The sequence below is a fragment of the Lonchura striata genome, chromosome 31, assembly GCF_050655825.1.
Source record: "Lonchura striata isolate lonStrDom1 chromosome 31, ASM5065582v1, whole genome shotgun sequence".
Lineage (NCBI taxonomy): Eukaryota > Metazoa > Chordata > Aves > Passeriformes > Estrildidae > Lonchura > Lonchura striata.
Genome location: NC_140733.1, coordinates 4,837,000 through 4,855,000, shown reverse-complemented (window position 1 = coordinate 4,855,000; position 18,001 = coordinate 4,837,000). Strand labels below are relative to the sequence as shown.

General features: G+C 61.0%; 1 protein-coding gene across 2 annotated transcripts; it reads right to left on the bottom strand.

The window, feature by feature from the left end:
• Nucleotides 1–4,395: 4,395 nt before the first annotated feature.
• Nucleotides 4,396–17,879, bottom strand: G6PD (glucose-6-phosphate dehydrogenase). Of its 2 annotated transcripts, none has more exons than XM_085563773.1 (13): nucleotides 17,810–17,879; nucleotides 15,935–16,083; nucleotides 14,368–14,405; nucleotides 12,547–12,655; nucleotides 11,791–12,008; nucleotides 10,445–10,600; nucleotides 10,200–10,325; nucleotides 10,018–10,111; nucleotides 9,269–9,455; nucleotides 6,934–7,169; nucleotides 6,142–6,218; nucleotides 5,224–5,316; nucleotides 4,396–4,917 (listed from the first exon to the last, which is right to left on the bottom strand). In XM_085563773.1, the coding sequence occupies exons 1-13, from the start codon at nucleotides 17,862–17,864 to the stop codon at nucleotides 4,815–4,817; spliced, it is 1,641 nt and encodes a 546-aa protein (XP_085419899.1). In that variant the 5' UTR covers nucleotides 17,865–17,879; the 3' UTR covers nucleotides 4,396–4,814. The 2 variants fall into 2 exon arrangements, with proteins under 2 accessions (XP_085419899.1, XP_085419900.1); XM_085563774.1 differs by having other exon boundaries at nucleotides 12,547–12,767; nucleotides 17,810–17,850.
• Between the last annotated feature and the right edge of the window lie 122 nt (nucleotides 17,880–18,001).

Here is an 18,001-nt window from a genome sequence, read left to right as displayed (position 1 = left end):
TTCCTGCTCCTTGTTTTTCCCATGTGGAATGTGTTTGGAGGATTGTTTACCTGGGGTGATGCTTGGTTGGATTCTGGTGAGGATTGTTTGAGCCTGGTGGCCAATCCAATCCAATCCAACCCAACCCAACCCAACCCAACCCAACCCAATCCAATCCAACCCAATCCAATCCAACCCAACCCAACCCAACCCAATCCAACCCAACCCAATCCAACCCAATCCAACCCAATCCAATCCAACCCAACCCAACCCAATCCAACCCAACCCAATCCAACCCAACCCAATCCAACCCAACCCAACCCAATCCAACCCAACCCAATCCAACCCAATCCAATCCAACCCAACCCAATCCAACCCAATCCAACCCAACCCAACCCAATCCAACCCAATCCAACCCAATCCAATCCAAGCCAACCCAACCCAACCCAACCCAACCCAACCCAACCCAACCCAATCCAACCTGATCCAACCCAACCCAACCCAGCTGGGGCTGGGCTCTCAGAGCGGGTCACGATTTGGGTTAGAGTCGGAGAACGTGGTGTGTCATTTGAGTACCGTGCTTTTCTCGAGTTTATTGATGTTCTTCAGCACAGTGAGAATAAAGAAACCATTCCACCTCCTCAGCTGAGCCACACACCGACATTTCCTCCCATTGGGATCGATGTGTTGGCAATGGAGCCGGGCCGGCTGCCCGGCCCCGCCGGGGTTTGCTGTGCTGGAACCGCAGCCCCGCGCAGGGGGACACCCACCTGAGCCTGACACCCACCTGGGCTCCTGACACCCACCTGAGCCTGACACCCAGCGGGACACCCACCTGAGCCTGACACCCACCTGAGCCTGACACCCACCTGAGCCTGACACCCACCTGGGCTCCTGACACCCACCTGGGCTCCAGACACCCACCTGAGCCTGACACCCACCTGAGCCTGACACCCACCTGGGCTCCTGACACCCACTGAGCTCCTGACACCCACCTGAGCCTGACACCCACCTGAGCCTGATACCCACCTGGGCTCCAGACACCCACCTGAGCCTGACACCCACCTGGGCTCCTGACACCCACCTGAGCCTGACACCCAGCGGGACACCCACCTGAGCCTGACACCCACCTGAGCTCCTGACACCCACCTGAGCCTGACACCCACCTGAGCCTGACACCCACCTGAGCCTGACACCCACAGAGCTCCTGACACCCACCTGAGCCTGACACCCACCTGAGCCTGACACCCAGCGGGACACCCACTGAGCTCCTGACACCCACTGAGCTCCTGACACCCACCTGAGCTCCTGACACCCACCTGAGCTCCTGACACCCACTGAGCTCCTGACACCCACCTGAGCTCCTGACACCCACCTGAGCTCCTGACACCTGAGCTCCTGACACCCACCTGAGCTCCTGACACCCACCTGAGCCTGACACCCACTGAGCTCCTGACACCCACCTGAGCTCCTGACACCCACCTGAGCCTGACACCCACCTGGGCTCCCGACACCCACCTGAGCATCTGACACGTCGGGATTTGGGTGATCCCGGCCAGCCCAGCCGGCTGTGCCGCGGTGCGGCTGTAGCGGGATCGGCTGTTCCTGGGGGTTTGGAAATGGAGTCCCTTCTCCACCCTTCCTGCTGGCTGGAACGGGGGCGGTGGTGCTGGGTCACCGGTCTGTGGTTCTGGATCTCACCGGTCTGTGGTTCTGGATCTCACTGGTCTGGATCTCACCAGGTCTGTGGTTCTGGATCTCACTGGTCTGTGGTTCTGGATCTCACTGGTCTGGATCTCAGTGGGTCTGTGGTTCTGGATCTCACTGGGTCTGTGGTTCTGGATCTCACTGGTCTGTGGTTCTGGATCTCACCGGGTCTGTGGTTCTGGATCTCACCGGTCTGTGGTTCTGGATCTCAGTGGTCAGGATCTCACCAGGTCTGTGGTTCTGGGTCACCGGGTCTGTGGTTCTGGATCTCACTGGTCTGGATCTCACTGGTCTGTGGTTCTGGATCTCACTGGTCTGGATCTCACTGGTCTGTGGTTCTGGATCTCACTGGTCTGGATCTCACTGGTCTGTGGTTCTGGATCTCACCGGTCTGTGGTTCTGGATCTCAGTGGGTCTGTGGTTCTGGATCTCACTGGTCTGTGGTTCTGGGTCACCGGATCTGTGGTTCTGGGTCACCGGATCTGTGGTTCTGGGTCACCGGGTCTGTGGTTCTGGATCTCACCGGGTCTGTGGTTCTGGATCTCACTGGTCTGTGGTTCTGGATCTCACCGGTCTGTGGTTCTGGGTCACTGGGTCAGGTGTGCCCAGGTGCGCCCCAGGTGTGCTCTGCAGTGCCCCAGATATGCCCAGGTGTGCTCAGGTGAGCCCAGGTATGCCCAGTTGTGCCCCAGGTGTGCTCAGGTGTGTCCAGGTGTGCCCCAGGTGTGCCCAGCAGTGCTCAGGTGTGCTCAGGTATTCCCAGGTGTGGTCAGGCGTGCCATGGTGTGCCCCAGGTGTGCCCAGCAGTGCTCAGGTATTCCCACGTGTGGTCAGGCGTGCCATGGTGTGCTCAGGTGTGCCCAGGTATGCTCAGGAGTGCCCAGGTGTGCTCAGGTGTGCCCCAGGTGTGCCCAGCAGTGCTCAGGAATGCCCAGGTGTGCTCAGGTGTGCCCAGATGTGCCCAGCAGTGCTCAGGTGTGCCCAGGTAAGCCCAGGTGTGCCCAGGCGTGCCCCAGGTGTGCCCAGAAGTGCTCAGGTGTGCCCAGGTGTGCTCAGGCGTGCCCAGCAGTGCCCAGGTATGCCCAGGTGTGCCCCAGGTGTGCTCAGGTATTCCCAGGTGAGTCCAGGTATGCCCAGGTGTGCCCAGCAGTGCTCAGGAATGCCCAGGTGTGCCCAGGTGTGGTCAGTTGTGCCCCAGGTGTGCCCAGGTATGCCCAAGAGTGCTCAAGTGTCTCCAGGTATGCCCAGGTGTGTCCAGCAGTGCTCAGGTGTGCCCAGGTATACCCAGGTGTGCTTAGGCGTGCCCAGGTGTGCCATGGTGTGCCCAGGTATGCCCAGGTGTGCTCAGGTGAGCCAAGATGTGTTAAGGAATGCTCAGGTGTGCTCAGGCGTGCCCCAGGTGTGCTCAGGTATGCCCAGGAGTGCCCAGGTATGCCCAGGTGTGCTCAGATGAGCTGAGGTGTGCCCAGCAGTGCTCAGGTATGCCCAGGTGAGCCCAGGTATGCCCAGGTGTGCTCAGGAGTGCCCAGGAGGTGCTCAGGTGTGCCCAGCAGTGCTCAGGTGTGCCCAGGTGTGCTCAGATGTGCCCAGCAGTGGTCAGGTGTGCCACGGTGTGCTTAGGTATACCCAGGTGTGCTCTGGTGTGCCCAGGTGTGCCATGGTGTGCCCCAGGTGTGCTCAGGAGTGCCCAGCAGTGCCCAGGTGTGCTCTGGTGTGCCCAGGTGTGCCCAGCAGTGCTCAGGTGTGCCCAGCAGTGCTCAGGTGTGCCCCAGGTGTGCCCAGCAGTGCTCAGGTGTGCCCAGGTGTGCCCAGGTGTGCCATGGTGTGCCCCAGGTGTGCCCAGGTGTGCCCAGGTGTGCCCAGGTATCAGCGGTGCCATCGGTGCTCTGGTGCAGCCCCGCCCACTGCCTCCAGATTGGCTGCTGGCTCGCTGGCCCCGCCCCCGCCAGGGTTCTCCCAGCAATGGCAATGCTTCCTCATTAGCATAAACCGTCTTCCTCATTAGCATAAACCGTCTTCCTCATTAGCATAAACCCCACCCATGCACCTTGATCCCGCCCCCTTTGGGATCCAGGGGCTCCCCTCCCCCATGGGCCTTGTGCCCCAAAAATGTCGGGGTCCTGCCCCAAAAATGTCGGGGTTCAGCCCCACAAATGTCGGGGTCCCACCCCACAAATTTTGGGGTACTGACCCCACAAGTGTCGGGGTCCTGCCCCAAAAATGTCGGGGTTCAGCCCCACAAATTTTGGGGTCCTGCCCCACAAGTGTTGGGGTTCTGCCCCATAACTTTTGGGGTCCTGACCCTACAAGTGCTGGGGTTCAGCCCCAAAAATGTCGGGGTCCTGCCCCAAAAATGTCGGGGTCCTGCCCCAAAAATGTTGGGGTTCTGCCCCATAACTTTTGGGGTCCTGACCCCATAAATTTTGGGGTCCTGACCCCACAAGTGTTGAGGTTCTGCCCCATAACTTTTGGGGTCCTGACCCCACAACTGTTGGGGTCCTGCCCCAAAAATGTTGGGGTCCCGCCCCACAAATTTTGAGGTGCTGACCCTACAACTGTTGGGGTCCTGCCTCACAACTGTTGGGGTTCCACCCCATAACTTTTGGGGTCCTGACCCTACAAGTGTTGGGGTTCCACCCCATAAGTGCCATAGGGGAGCTCTGCCCTGTAAGTGCCTGGGGGCAATTAGAAGGTGCTGGTGATAATTAATTAGCCAAAGGTGGGTTTAATTGGTCCTGGTTAATGGCAGATTAATTGATTCATTGATTTGCGTTAATCATTAGTTGCTCCTGATGTCGGGGGCGAGGACAATGAGGGGATCATGAAGCTTTGGGAGCTCGATTCAAGCACGGGGGGCTTTGGTCCCAGCTGGGGGGCTCTGGGGGGCTCTGGGGGTCTATGGGGCAAGGTTGGGGGGCTCTGGGGGGCGCAGGGGGGTTTGGGGACCCCCCCAGCCCAGAGGTGTTTTTGGGGGGCTGGAGTGTGTTTGGGGCACTCTGGAGCACGATTGGGGCGGTGGTGGGGGTCTGTGGGACATGATTTGGGGGGGATTACGGGGCGGGGGGGTCCCATGGGGCACCGACCCCCGGCCCAGAGCCCCGGAGTGTTTTTGGGGGTCCAGCCGTGGGTCAGGAGTGGGGGTCGGGCCCGGGGGGGGGCACCCACCGATAGGTGCCCTCGTACAGGAACCCCGCCCGCCGCAGGAGCTCATCCGCCTCGGGGGGACCCCGGCTGGGAAACGGGGGGATCCAGGGGTCAGGGGGGATCCCCGCGACCCCCCAGACCCCCCAAATCCTCGGCGAGACCCCCCCCAAACCTCTGGGACAACACAAATCCCCAGTGAGACCCCCCAGCAGGACCAGCCCCTCCCCTCCCAGGTGTGCCCAGGTGTGCCCAGGTGCCCTCCCCGACCCCCAAAATTCCTGCACCGGGTGTCCCCCCACCTCTGCCCCCCCAGGTACGCCCCCAGCCCCCCCAAACCGCTGCGTATCTCCCCCAGGTGTGCCCCCAGGTGTCCCCCCAGGTGCTGGGGCTCACCTGCCGTAGGGGTAGGGGATGGGGGGCTCGCGGCGCTGCTCGATCTGGTGCAGGAGGGGGGTGAAGATGCGCCAGGCCTCGCGCAGCTCGTCACTATTGGGGGGGGACACCCCAAAACTCAGCTGGGGCACCCCAAACCTCACCTGGGCCCTCCTGGAGCACACCTGGGCCCCCCAAACTGGCCCCACCTGTCCCCTCAAGCTCACCTGAGCCCTTTTTCCCCGCTCCAAACTGGCCCCAGCAGCCCCCCCAAATTGGTTCCATCATCCCCCTCATGCTGGGACCCCCTGCCCTGCCCAGAGTCACCTGTGCCCCCAAACTGCCCTCACCTGTCCCCCAAACTGCCCTCACCTGTCCCCCAAACTGCCCTCACCTGTGCCCCCCAAACTGCCCTCACCTGTGCCCCCAAAATGCCCTCCCCAGGTGTCCCCATGTCCCACCTGTCCCCAGTTCCCAGGTGTCACCTGTCCCTCTGTCCCACCTGTGCCCTCCTCTCTATGTCCCACCTGTCCCCAGACCCCACCTGAGGTCAAGTCCCACCTGTCCCCACGTCCCACCTGTCCCCATGTCCCACCTGTTCCCATGTCCCACCTGTCCCCAGGTGTCACCTGTCCCACCTGTGCCCTCCCCTCTATGTCCCACCTGTCCTCACCACATCCGACATGTCCCCAGACCCTACCTGATGTCAAGTCCCACCTGTCCCCCCACCATGTCCCCACCTGTCCCCAGGTGTCACCTGTCCCTCTGCCATATCCCCAAGTGTCACCTGTCCCTCTGTCCCACCTGTGCCCTCCTCTCTGTGTCCCACCTGTCCTTACCATGTCCCACCTGTCCCCAGTCCCCACCTGAGGTCAAGTCCCACCTGTCCCCATGTCCCCCCTGTCCCCAGGTGTCCCCAGGTGTCCCCTGTCCCCTCACCTGCGCACAAAGTGCATTTGGTTCCCGCAGATGACGTCCAGGAGCAGCCGCTCGTACGCGTCCGGCAGCTTCACGTCCTGGGGGACACGGGGTGGCCTGGTCCTCAAACCCCATTTTGGGTCCCCAAACCCCATTTTGGGTCCCCAAACCCCGTTTTGGGTCCTCAAACCCCATTTTGGGTCTCAGTGCCCCATTTTTCTGTCCCCAAACCCCATTTTGGGTCTCAATGCCCCATTTTTCTGTCCCCATCCCATTTTTGGGTCTCAATTCTCCATTTTTGTGTCCCCATCCCCATTTTTGGGTCTCAATTCTCCATTTTTCTGTCCCCAAACCCCATTTTGGTTCTCAGTGCTCCATTTTTCTGTCCCCAAACCCCATTTTTGGGTCTCAATGCCCCATTTTTGTGTCCCCATCCCCATTTTTGGGTCTCAATTCTCCATTTTTCTGTCCCCAACCCCATTTTGGGTCTCAATTCTCCATTTTTCTGTCCCCAAACCCCATTGTGGTTCTTAATGCCCATTTTTCTGTCCCCAACCCCATTTTGGTTCTCAATGCTCCATTTTTCTGTCCCCATCTCCATTTTTGGGTCTCAATTCTCCATTTTTCTGTCCCCATCCCCATTTTGGTTCTCAGTGCCCCATTTTTCTGTCCCCATCTGCATTTTTGGGTCTCAATTCTCCATTTTTCTGTCCCCAACCCCATTTTGGTTCTCAGTGCCCCATTTTTGTGTCCCCAAAGCCCCATTTTGGGTCTCAGCGCTCCGTGCCCGTGCCCCCCGCCCATGTTGGGCACCTTGTATCGGCTGCCGTAGGTGAGGTCGAGCTCGGACTCCTCGGGCCGCAGGAACATGCCGGGTTTCTTGGTGTTGAGTTTGGCGTAGACGGCCTCGCGCGGCTGCACGCGCACCACCAGCTCGTTGCGCTTGCACTGCCGGGAGAAGATGTCCCCGGGCACCTCCCGGAACTGCAGCCGCACCTCGGCCTTGCGCTCGTTCAGCGCCTTCCCGCAGCGCAGCACGAACGGGACGCCTGGGGACGGCGGGGTGGTTGTTGTCGTCATCATGTCATTGTTGGCATCATCGTATCGTCATTGTCATTATCATCATCGTTAACATTGTCGTCATCACCATCCATCAACACCACCATCCATAGCATCATCATCATCGTCATTGTGGACATCATCGTCATCAACATCCATCACCATCCATCAACATCACCATCTGCATCATTGTTATCATTGTCATCGCTGGTATCGTCATCAACATCCATCACCATCCATCAACACCACCATCCATACCATCATCATCATCGTCATTGCTGACATCATCGTCATCAACATCCATCACCATCCATCAACACCACCATCCATACCATCATCATCATCGTCATTGCGGACATCATCGTCATCAACACCCATCACCATGCATCAATGGCATTGTTATCATTGTCATCATCATATCATCATCGTCGTCATCATCATCGTTAACATTGTCGTCATCACCGTCCATCAACACCACCATCCATAGCAGCATCATCATCGTCATCAATACCCATCACCATCCATCAACATCACCATGACATCATCATCATCAACATCCATCACCGTCCATCAATGGCATTGTTGTCATTGTCATCATCATATCATCATCGTCATCATCATCATCGTTAACATCGTCGTCATCACCGTCCATCAACATTACCATCCATACCATCATCATCATCGTCATCAACATCCATCACCATCCATCAACGTCACCATGACATCATTGTCATCAACATCCATCACTATCCATCAACGTCACCATCCACACCATCATCACCATTGTCATTGCTGACATCATCGTCATCAATACCCATCACCATCCATCAACATCACCATCTGCACTATTGTCATTGTCATTACTGACATCATCGTCATCAACATCCATCACCATCCATCAATGGCATTGTTGTCATTGTCATCATCAATATCATCATCATCATCAACATCCATCACCACCCACATCATCATCGTCATTGTCATCATCGACGTCATCGTCAACATCCATCAACATCATTCACATAATCACCACCCATCGCCATCCCAGCGCCTTCCTGCAGCGCAGCATGGAGGGGACACCTGAGGGGTCCTCGTCATGGTCAGCGTTGTCACTGTCATCGCCAACATTGTCATCAACAACATCACCGATGTTATCAACGCTGGCATCCTCAACATCGACATCATCATCGTTGACATCACCATCGGTCCCATCATCTCAGCAGCAGCAGCACCAACATTGTCAAATCGTCAGTCATCGACACCCATCAACATGGCTATCACCATCATCATCAATAGCCAGCAACATCATCATCATCACCAACATCGTTGTCAATATCTTCATCAACTTCAATCAACATTGTCATCATTGTCATCATCCATCACCATCATCACCAACACTGTCATCATCCACATTGTCAACATCCATCAATATCACCAGTCATCAGCATCCACCATGATAATCAATGTCATCAACCGTCGTCATCATCAATATCCATCCACCAACACTGTTATTGTCAGCTCCACATCGTCAACATCCATCACCATCATCAACTCCACCACCAACATTGTCAAAATCATCAGTAGCCATCAATGTTATCGCCATTGTCATCATCCATCAGTGTCATCACAGTCCTCACCACCCATCATCACCACCACCCATCTCCATCCCAGCATGTCCCGTAGTGCAGCACCAATGGCACACCTGGGACACCATCGGCATTGTCACCACCACCATCGTCATCATCACAGACGCCACCATTGTTTGTCATCTCCATCATCATCCCAACCATCACCATCATCACGGTCAAAACCTCTATCATCCATGTCACCACTGTGGCCATCGTCACCATCAGCACCATCTCCTGGCCAGCATCATCGCCACCATCAACAGGACCATCTCCACAACCGTCAGCATGAACAGCAGCAGCGTCATCTCCATGGCCACCGCCACCATCCTCATCATCACTACCACCATTTCCACCATCACCACCACCACCAGCATCATCATCACAACCACAAATGTCATCACCGTGGCCACCATCGCCACCGCATCGCAGCCATCACCATCACGGCCGTCACCCCCTCTCACCGTCCCAGCGCTCGTTGGCCACACGCAGCACGGCGGTGGCGAAGGTGGGCGTGGTGGAGCCTGGGGGCACCGTGGGGTCGTCCAGGTAGCCCTTCTGTGCCTCAGGGGGACCCTCGGGGTTGCCCACGTACTGGCCCAGCACTACGTCCTGCAGCTCCACCGGGCTGATGCACTTGAGCACCTTCACCTGGGGAACGGGTGAGGGACACCTGGTTATGGGGGCTCCAGTGAGACCACGGGGTGGGACCACTGGGGACGTGCTTATGGGGACCACCAGTAAAAACAGGCAGTGGGATGGGGGTGTGGGGGATGTAGCCACTGGGGGACGTGGTTTTGAGGGGTCATCAACAAGAAGGTGCTGAGAGGATGTGGTCTGGGACATGGCTACAGGAGCTCCGGCACTGGGGATGACAGCATGACAGGACATGGTTGGGGACATGGGCAGTGAGAACATGGCCATGGGGAATGTGGTTTTGGGGGGCCACCATCAATAATGGGGTGATGGAACAAAGTTGGGGATGCGGCTACGAGGGACGTGGCTTTGGGGGCCACCATCAAGAACGTGGTGGTGGGACACAACTGGGATGGGGGAATGTGGCCATAAGGGGACACAACCCTGAGGCCATCTGAGGATGGTCCCTACGGCCATGACCACGATGTGCCCACCAGGGACATAAAGTTCAGTGACCGGTGCGGTGTCGGGGGGCGGTGACGCTTTGGTGACACCCCGGTGTCCCTGCCGTCCCCACCTTCTCGTCACGGACATCGTCGGGGTTGGTGGATGCCGGCTTCTCCATGGCCACCAGGCAGAGCAGCTGCAGAAGGTGGTTCTGCATCACGTCCCTGTGGGGAGCCGGCGCTGCCACGGGGGTTGGGGGACATGGGAGGACAAGGAGAGGCCACGGGGACGCCGGGGCACGTCCGTCCTCACCGGATGATGCCGAAGTCGTCGAAGTAGCCGCCGCGGCCCTCGGTGCCGAAGGGCTCCTTGAAGGTGAGCACCACGCAGGCGACGTTGTCGCGGTTCCAGATGGGCCCGAAGATGCGGTTGCCGAAGCTGGGGTGGGCGAGGGGTGGGTGAGGCCGTGTCCCCTGTCCCCTGCCATGTCCCCTGTCCCCCGCCGTGTCCCCTGTCCCCCGCCGTGTCCCCTGTCCCCCGCCGTGTCCCCAGCTCACCGCAGCACCATCAGGCTCTGCACCATCTCCTTGCCCAGGTAGTGGTCCATGCGGTAGATCTGCTCCTCGCGGAACAGCGCGCTCAGGTGCGCCGACAGCTCCTCCGACGAGCCCAGGTCCCGCCCAAAGGGCTTCTCCACGATCACGCGGTTCCACCTGGGGACGGGGGGACACGGGGGGACACGAGAGACGTGGACGTGGGGGGACATGCACAGACACAGAGGACACGGGACATACGGGGACACGAGGAACACGGAGGGACGTGGGGACACGTGGGATGTAAGGAATGTAGGGATGGGGGGACATGAGGACACGGGACACACGGGCACACGGGCGGACATGGGGACAAGATGGGGACACGGTGGCACACGGGGATGCAGAAGATGTGGAGATACATGAGAGCACAAGGAACATGGGAACACATGGGGACATACAAGTGACATGGGATACAGGGGACATGGGAATGTGCAGGGACACAGGAGGACGTGGTCCCCGTGTCCCCACTCACCCCTGTCCTCCCTCAGGTGCTGGGTCCCAGGTGTGTCCCAGGTGTGTCCCCGTGTCCCCACTCACCCCTGTCCCTCAGGTGCGGGGTCCCAGGTGTGTCCCAGGTGTGTCCCCGTGTCCCCACTCACCCCTGACCCTCAGGAGCTGGGTCCCAGGTGTGTCCCAGGTGTGTCCCCGTGTCCCCACTCACCCCTGTCCCTCAGGAGCTGGGTCCCAGGTGTGTCCCAGGTGTGTCCCCGTGTCCCCACTCACCCCTGTCCCTCAGGTGCTGGGTCCCAGGTGTGTCCCAGGTGTGTCCCCGTGTCCCCACTCACCCCTGTCCCATGCACAGAGCCCTCAGGTGCTGGGTCACAGGTGTGTCCCAGGTGTGTCCCCGTGTCCCCACTCACCCCTGACCCTCAGGTGCGGGGTCCCAGGTGTGTCCCAGGTGTGTCCCCGTGTCCCCACTCACCCCTGTCCCTCAGGTGCTGGGTCCCAGGTGTGTCCCAGGTGTGTCCCCGTGTCCCCACTCACCCCTGTCCCTCAGGTGCGGGGTCCCAGGTGTGTCCCAGGTGTGTCCCCGTGTCCCCACTCACCCCTGTCCCATGCACAGAGCCCTCAGGTGCTGGGTCACAGGTGTGTCCCAGGTGTGTCCCCGTGTCCCCACTCACCCCTGTCCCATGCACAGAGCCCTCAGGTGATGGGTCCCAGGTGTGTCCCAGGTGTGTCCCAGGTGTCCCCACTCACCCCTGTCCCTCAGGTGATGGGTCCCAGGTGTGTCCCCGTGTCCCCACTCACCCCTGTCCCTCAGGTGCTGGGTCCCAGGTGTGTCCCAGGTGTGTCCCCGTGTCCCCACTCACCCCTGTCCCATGCACAGAGCCCTCAGGTGCTGGGTCACAGGTGTGTACACGCTGGGGGGCAGGGCCAGGTAGAAGAGCCGGTGGGCGCGGTCGCCCCCGGGCAGCCCCCGCAGGTGAGCGTCCAGCGCCCGGAACGAGGCCTCGTCCCCGTACTGACCCCGCACGAAGCTCTGCAGGGACAGGAAGGTGGCCAGGCGGGGCCCGTCCTCAGGGGTCACCTGTGGGGACAGGTGAGACAGGGACAGGTGAGACAGGGACAGGAAGGTGGCCAGGCGGGGCCCGTCCTCAGGGGTCACCTGTGGGGACAGGGGACAGGTGAGACAGGAACAGGGGACAGGTGAGACAGAGACAGGTGTGACAGAGACAGGGGACAGGGACAGGAAGGTGGCCAGGCGGGGCCCGTCCTCAGGGGTCACCTGTGGGGACAGGGGACAGGTGAGACAGAACAGGTGTGACAGAGACAGGAATGTGGCCAGGTGGGGCCCTTCCTCAGGGGTCACCTGTGGGGACAGACAGGGACAGGGGACAGGTAAGGCCAGGAGGGGACAGGTGAGGCCGGGAGGGGACACGAGGGACAGGTGAGGCCGGGAAGGGTCAGGAGGGGACAGGTGAGGCCGGGAGGGGACAGGTGAGGCCAGGAGGGGACAGGAGGGGACAGGAGGGACAGGTGAGGCTGGGAGGGGACAGGTGAGGCCAGGAGGGGACAGGTGAGGCCGGGAGGGGACAGGTGAGGCCGGGAGGGGACAGCCCTGTCACCTTGAGGTAGGGCAGGGTCTGCTCCCAGATGAGTTCCACGGTGAGGGGCGAGCGGGCGAAGCCGACGACGCGCGTGGCATCGGGGAGGAGCCCGTCCCGGAACAGCCACCTGGGGACAGGGGACAGCGCTGTCACCTGTGTCACCACCTGTGTCACCACCTGTGTCACCAACCCCCCCAGGGACACTGGCATCGGGGAGGAGCCCGTCCCGGAACAGCCACCTGGGGACAGGGGACAGCGCTGTCACCTGTGTCACCTGTGCCACCACCTGTGTCCCCAAACCCCCCCAGGGACACTGGCATCGGGGGGTGCCTGTCCCACAAGAGCCACCTGGGGGATGGCACTGTCACCTGTGTCCCCTGGGGACACCCCCAGCCCTGTCACCACGCCCCTCGGGGGACACAGGTGGCACTGGTGTCACCGAGCCTCTGTCAGGTTGGTGACACTGGTCATGGGGGCTCCTGTCCCCATGCCACCCTGGGAGCGGTGACACGAGGGGACAGGTGACACGAGGGGACAGGTGACACGAGGGGACAGGTGACACGAAGGGAACAGGTGACACGAGGGGACAGGTGACACGAGGGGACAGGTGACACGAAGGGAACAGGTGACACGGAGGGAACAGGTGACACAAGGGGACAGGTGACACGGAGGGGACAGGTGACACGAGGGGACAGGTGACACGAGGGGACAGGTGACACGGAGGGGACAGGTGACATGGAGGGAACAGGTGACACGAGGGGACAGGTGACACGGAGGGGACAGGTGACATGGAGGGAACAGGTGACACGAGGGAACAGGTGACACGGAGGGGACAGGTGACACGGAGGGGACAGGTGACACGAGGGGACAGGTGACACGGAGGGGACAGGTGACACAAGGGGACAGGTGACACAAGGGGACAGGTGACACGAGGGAACAGGTGACACGAGGGGACAGGTGACATGGAGGGGACAGGTGACACGAGGGGACAGGTGACACAAGGGGACAGGTGACACGAGGGAACAGGTGACACAGAGGGGACAGGTGACACAGAGGGGACAGGTGACACGAGGGGACAGGTGACACGAGGGGACAGGTGACACAGAGGGAACAGGTGACACGAGGGGACAGGTGACACGAGGGGACAGGTGACACGGAGGGGACAGGTGACACGAGGGGACAGGTGACACGAGGGGACAGGTGACACGGAGGGGACAGGTGACACAAGGGGACAGGTGACACGGAAGGGACAGGTGACACAGAGGGGACAGAAGCAGCAGAAGGAGGCAGAGCAGACAATGGCAGCCTGGTGGCCCTGGGGACAGCAGGGAGTGACAATGGCAGCCCTGGTGGCACTGGGGACAGCAGTGACCCCAGAGTGGCCCTGGTGGCATCAGTGGTGTCCCCTCATGTCCCTGCTGTCCCCAGATGTCCCCAGGTGTGCTCTCGTGTCCCTGCTGTCCCCTCGTGTCCCTGCTGTCCCCAGATGTCCTCTCGATGTCCCCAAGTGTCCCCAGGTGTCCCCTTGTGTCCCTGCTGTCCCCAGGTGTCCCTGATGTCCCCTGCTGTCCCCTCGTGTCCCTGCTGTCCCCTGCTGTCCCCAGGTGTCCCCAGGTGTCCCCTGCTGTCCCCAGGTGTCCCCTCGTGTCCCTGCTGTCCCCAGGTGTCCCTGCTGTCCCCAGGTGTCCCCTCGTGTCCCTGCTGTCCCCAGGTGTCCCTGATGTCCCCAGGTATCCCCTCGTGTCCCTGCTGTCCCCAAGTGTCCCCAGGTGTCCCTGCTGTCCCCAGGTGTCCCCAGGTGTCCCTGCTGTCCCCAGGTGTCCCCAGGTGTCCCCTCACCAGATCGTGGGGTAAATCTTCTTCCTGGCCAGGTCACCCTGTGGGGGGGAGGGGTCGTTCAGGGGTGGGGGAGGGGCGAGGCCAGCGCAGGGCGGGGCCCCGGCCCCTCCCCCACCCCGGAATGTGCTGAGTCAGCGCCGCCGCCCCTCCCCCCCCTTGTTTAATTGGAGGTGTTGGGTAACGGGGTGGGGGAGGGGCGGAGGAGGAAGTTGGGGTGCGGGTGGGGGAGGGGCGGCCCCGCCCCGGCCCCGAGGGCTGACCGGGGGGGGTGGGGGGGGGTGGGGCACCCCAACTTCTTCCCCTCCCCTCCCCCACCCCTCCACGCCCTCCCCCGGAGGCAGCAGGTGGCGCCCCTCCCCCATCCCCCAAATAACCCCAAATCCCCCCAAATAACCCCAAATCCCCCCAAATAACCCCAAATCCCTCTCAAATAACCCCAAATCCCCCCAAATAACCCCAAATCCCCCCAAATAACCCCAAATCCCTCCCAAATCCCCCCAAATCCCCCCAAATAACCCCAAATCCCCCCAAATTCCCCCAATTCCTCTGAACCCCCTTCAGTTTGCCCCAAGGCCCCCCAAAATCCCCCCAAACCCTTTTAACTTCCCCCTCAACCCCCCAATCTCCTTTATTTCTCCCCAAATCTCCTAATTCCCTTTATTGCCCCCAAATTTTTCTTCCACCTCTCGATATCCTTCCACTTCCCCCCAGATTTGCTTCCCACTTTTTTGCTCCTCCGGCCCCCCAATTTCCCCCAACCCCCTCAATTCCTCCCCCAATTCCCTTTATCCCGCCCAAACCCCAAATTTCTGTCCCCAGAAACCTCAATTTCCCCCCAAACCCCAAATTCCTGCCCCTAACCCCCCCAAACCCCGAATTCCTGTCCCCAAACCCCCAAATTCCTGCCCCTAACCCCCCCAAACCCCCGAATTCCTGCCCCCAAACCCCCAAATTCCTGCCCCTATCCCCCCAAACCCCAAATTCCTGCCCCCAAACCCCAAATTCCTGCCCCTAACCCCACCAAACCCCTAAATTCCTGCCTCCAACTCCCCCCAAACCCCGAATTCCTGCCCCTAACCCCCCCAAACCCCTAAATTCCTGCCTCCAACTCCCCCCAAACCCCCAAATTCCTGCCCCTAACCCCCCCAAACCCCCAAATTCCTGCCCCTAACCCCCTCAGACCCCCAAATTCCTGCCCCTATCCACCCCAAACCCCCAAATTCCTGCCCCTAACCCCCCCAAACCCCCAAATTCCTGCCCCTATCCCCCCAAACCCCGAATTCCTGCCCCCAAACCCCCGAATTCCTGCCCCTAACCCCCCCAAACCCCGAATTCCTGCCTCCAACTCCCCCCAAACCCCCAAATTCCTGCCTCCAACTCCCTCCAAACCCCGAATTCCTGCCCCTAAACCCCCCAAACCCCGAATTCCTGCCTCCAACTCCCCCCAAACCCCCGAATTCCTGCCCCTAACCCCCCCAAACCCCGAATTCCTGCCCCTATCCCCCCCAAACCCCGAATTCCTGCCCCTAACCCCCCCAAAGCCCTGCTCTGCCCCGTGGCCACTCACGGAGGCGCCGAGGATGACGAGGACGTGCGGGTGGCCCTGGAGGAAGGCTCCGTCCCGGCTCAGCTCCTGCCGGAGCATCCCGCACACCTGCGAGCGGCTCAGCTCCCCCCCGGCGGCCGGCGCCGCCTCAGCCGAGCCCGGCATCGCTCCTGGGGGCCGGACCGGGCACTCGGGGGCCGGACCGGGCACTCGGGGGGCCGGACCGGGCACTCGGGGGGCAGGTTCGGCCACCCCGGGCAGGGATTTGGGGAGCAGAGGAACAGGTTCGGCCAGCCCAGAACAGGATTTGAGCGGTTGCGGGGCAGGAAAGGGCAGCCGGAGGGACGGGTGGGCACTTGGGGGGCACAGCTGGCACTTGGGGGGGTGGGATGGGGCACCTGGGGATGGGGTTTGGGGGGTTTGAGGGGTTTGGGTGGGTTTGGGAGGTTTAGGGGTGGGTTTGGGGGGTTTGGGTACCTTGGGATGGGGTTTGGGGGGTTTGGGTGGGTTTGGGTACCTGGGGACGGGGTTTGGGGGGTTTGGGGATGTGGGGATGGGGTTTGGGGTGGATTTAGGCACCCGGGAGATGGGATTTGGGGGTTTTGGGGCGGGTTTGGGGGGTTTGGGGCGGGTTTGGGAGCTTTAGGGGCGGGTTTGGGGATGTGGGGATGGGATTTGGGGGGTTTGGGGCGGGTTTGGGGATGTGGGGATGGGATTTGGAGCTTTAGGGGCGGGTTTGAGCACCCGGGGATGGGATTTGGAGGTTTTGGGGTGGATTTGGGCATCCGGGAGATGGGATTTGGGGGTTTTGGGGCGGGTTTGGGAGGTTTTGGGGCAGGTTTGGGCACCCCGGGATGAGATTTGGGAGGTTTAGGGGCGGGTTTGGGGATGTGGAGATGGGATTTGGGGGTTTTGGGGCGGGTTTGGGAGGTTTAGAGGCGGGTTTGGGGATGTGGGGATGGGATTTGGAGGTTTAGGGGCGGGTTTGGGCATCCGGGAGATGGGATTTGGGGGTTTTGGGGTGGATTTGGGGGTTTTGGGGCGGGTTTGGGAGGTTTAGAGGCGGGTTTGGGGATGTGGGGATGGGATTTGGGGGTTTTGGGGCGGGTTTGGGCACCTGGGGGGCAGGGCTGGGGTGGTTTGGGGCGGGTTTGGGGGTGTGGGGATGGGATTTGGAGGTTTTGGGGTGGATTTGGAGGTTTTGGGGCGGGTTTGGGAGGTTTTGGGGCGGGTTTGGGGATGTGGGGATGGGATTTGGGGGTTTTGGGGTGGGTTTGGGAGGTTTTGGGGCGGGTTTGGGCACCCGGGGTGGGGTTTTGGGGATGGGTGGGGCAGGACACGCCCTCCCCCCATTGTCCCCCCCAAATCCGCCCCAGTTCCCCCAAATTTCCCCCCCAGGACCCCCAAATCCCCCCCCACCCCCACTGACCCCTCGAACCCCAAATCTCCCCCCTGGGCCCCCCAGATCCCCCAAATCCCCCCCATTTCCGCCCTCAGCCCCCCATCCCCCTCCTAACCCCCTCCCCATCCCCCCCATAAACCCCAAATCCCCAAATTTCCCCAATTTCCGCCTTCTCCCCCCATCAGCTTCCTCTCAATCCCCCCACGGACCCCTGGACACCCCCAGACTCCCAATTTCCGCCCTCACTTCCCCCCAAATCCCCCCCAAATCCCCCTCAGACCCCGAATTCCCCTCAGATCCCTCACAGACCCCAAACTCCCCCATTTCCGCCCTAAAGCCCCTCGCGTTCCCCCTCAGGTTCCCCCCGACGCTCCCCTCCAGGCCTCCATGGACCCCCCGGATTATCCCAGAGCCCAGATCCCCTCACGTCTTCCCGAATTTCCCCACATTTCCCCATTATTTCCCCATTATTTCCCCATTATTTCCCCCCGCACCTTCCCGCTCCGGCCGCGCTCGCGCCGCCTCCCTCACGCTCGCGCGGGTCCCCATCCCTTCACAGAGGCCACGCCCTGTCCCCTTACCCACCAATCACCGCCGAGCTTTCTCCAGCCTCAACCAATCATCGCCGAGGGAGGGCGGGGCTACGCGCGGAGGCGTAACCAATCGGCGCCCTCCGCCCTCGGCGT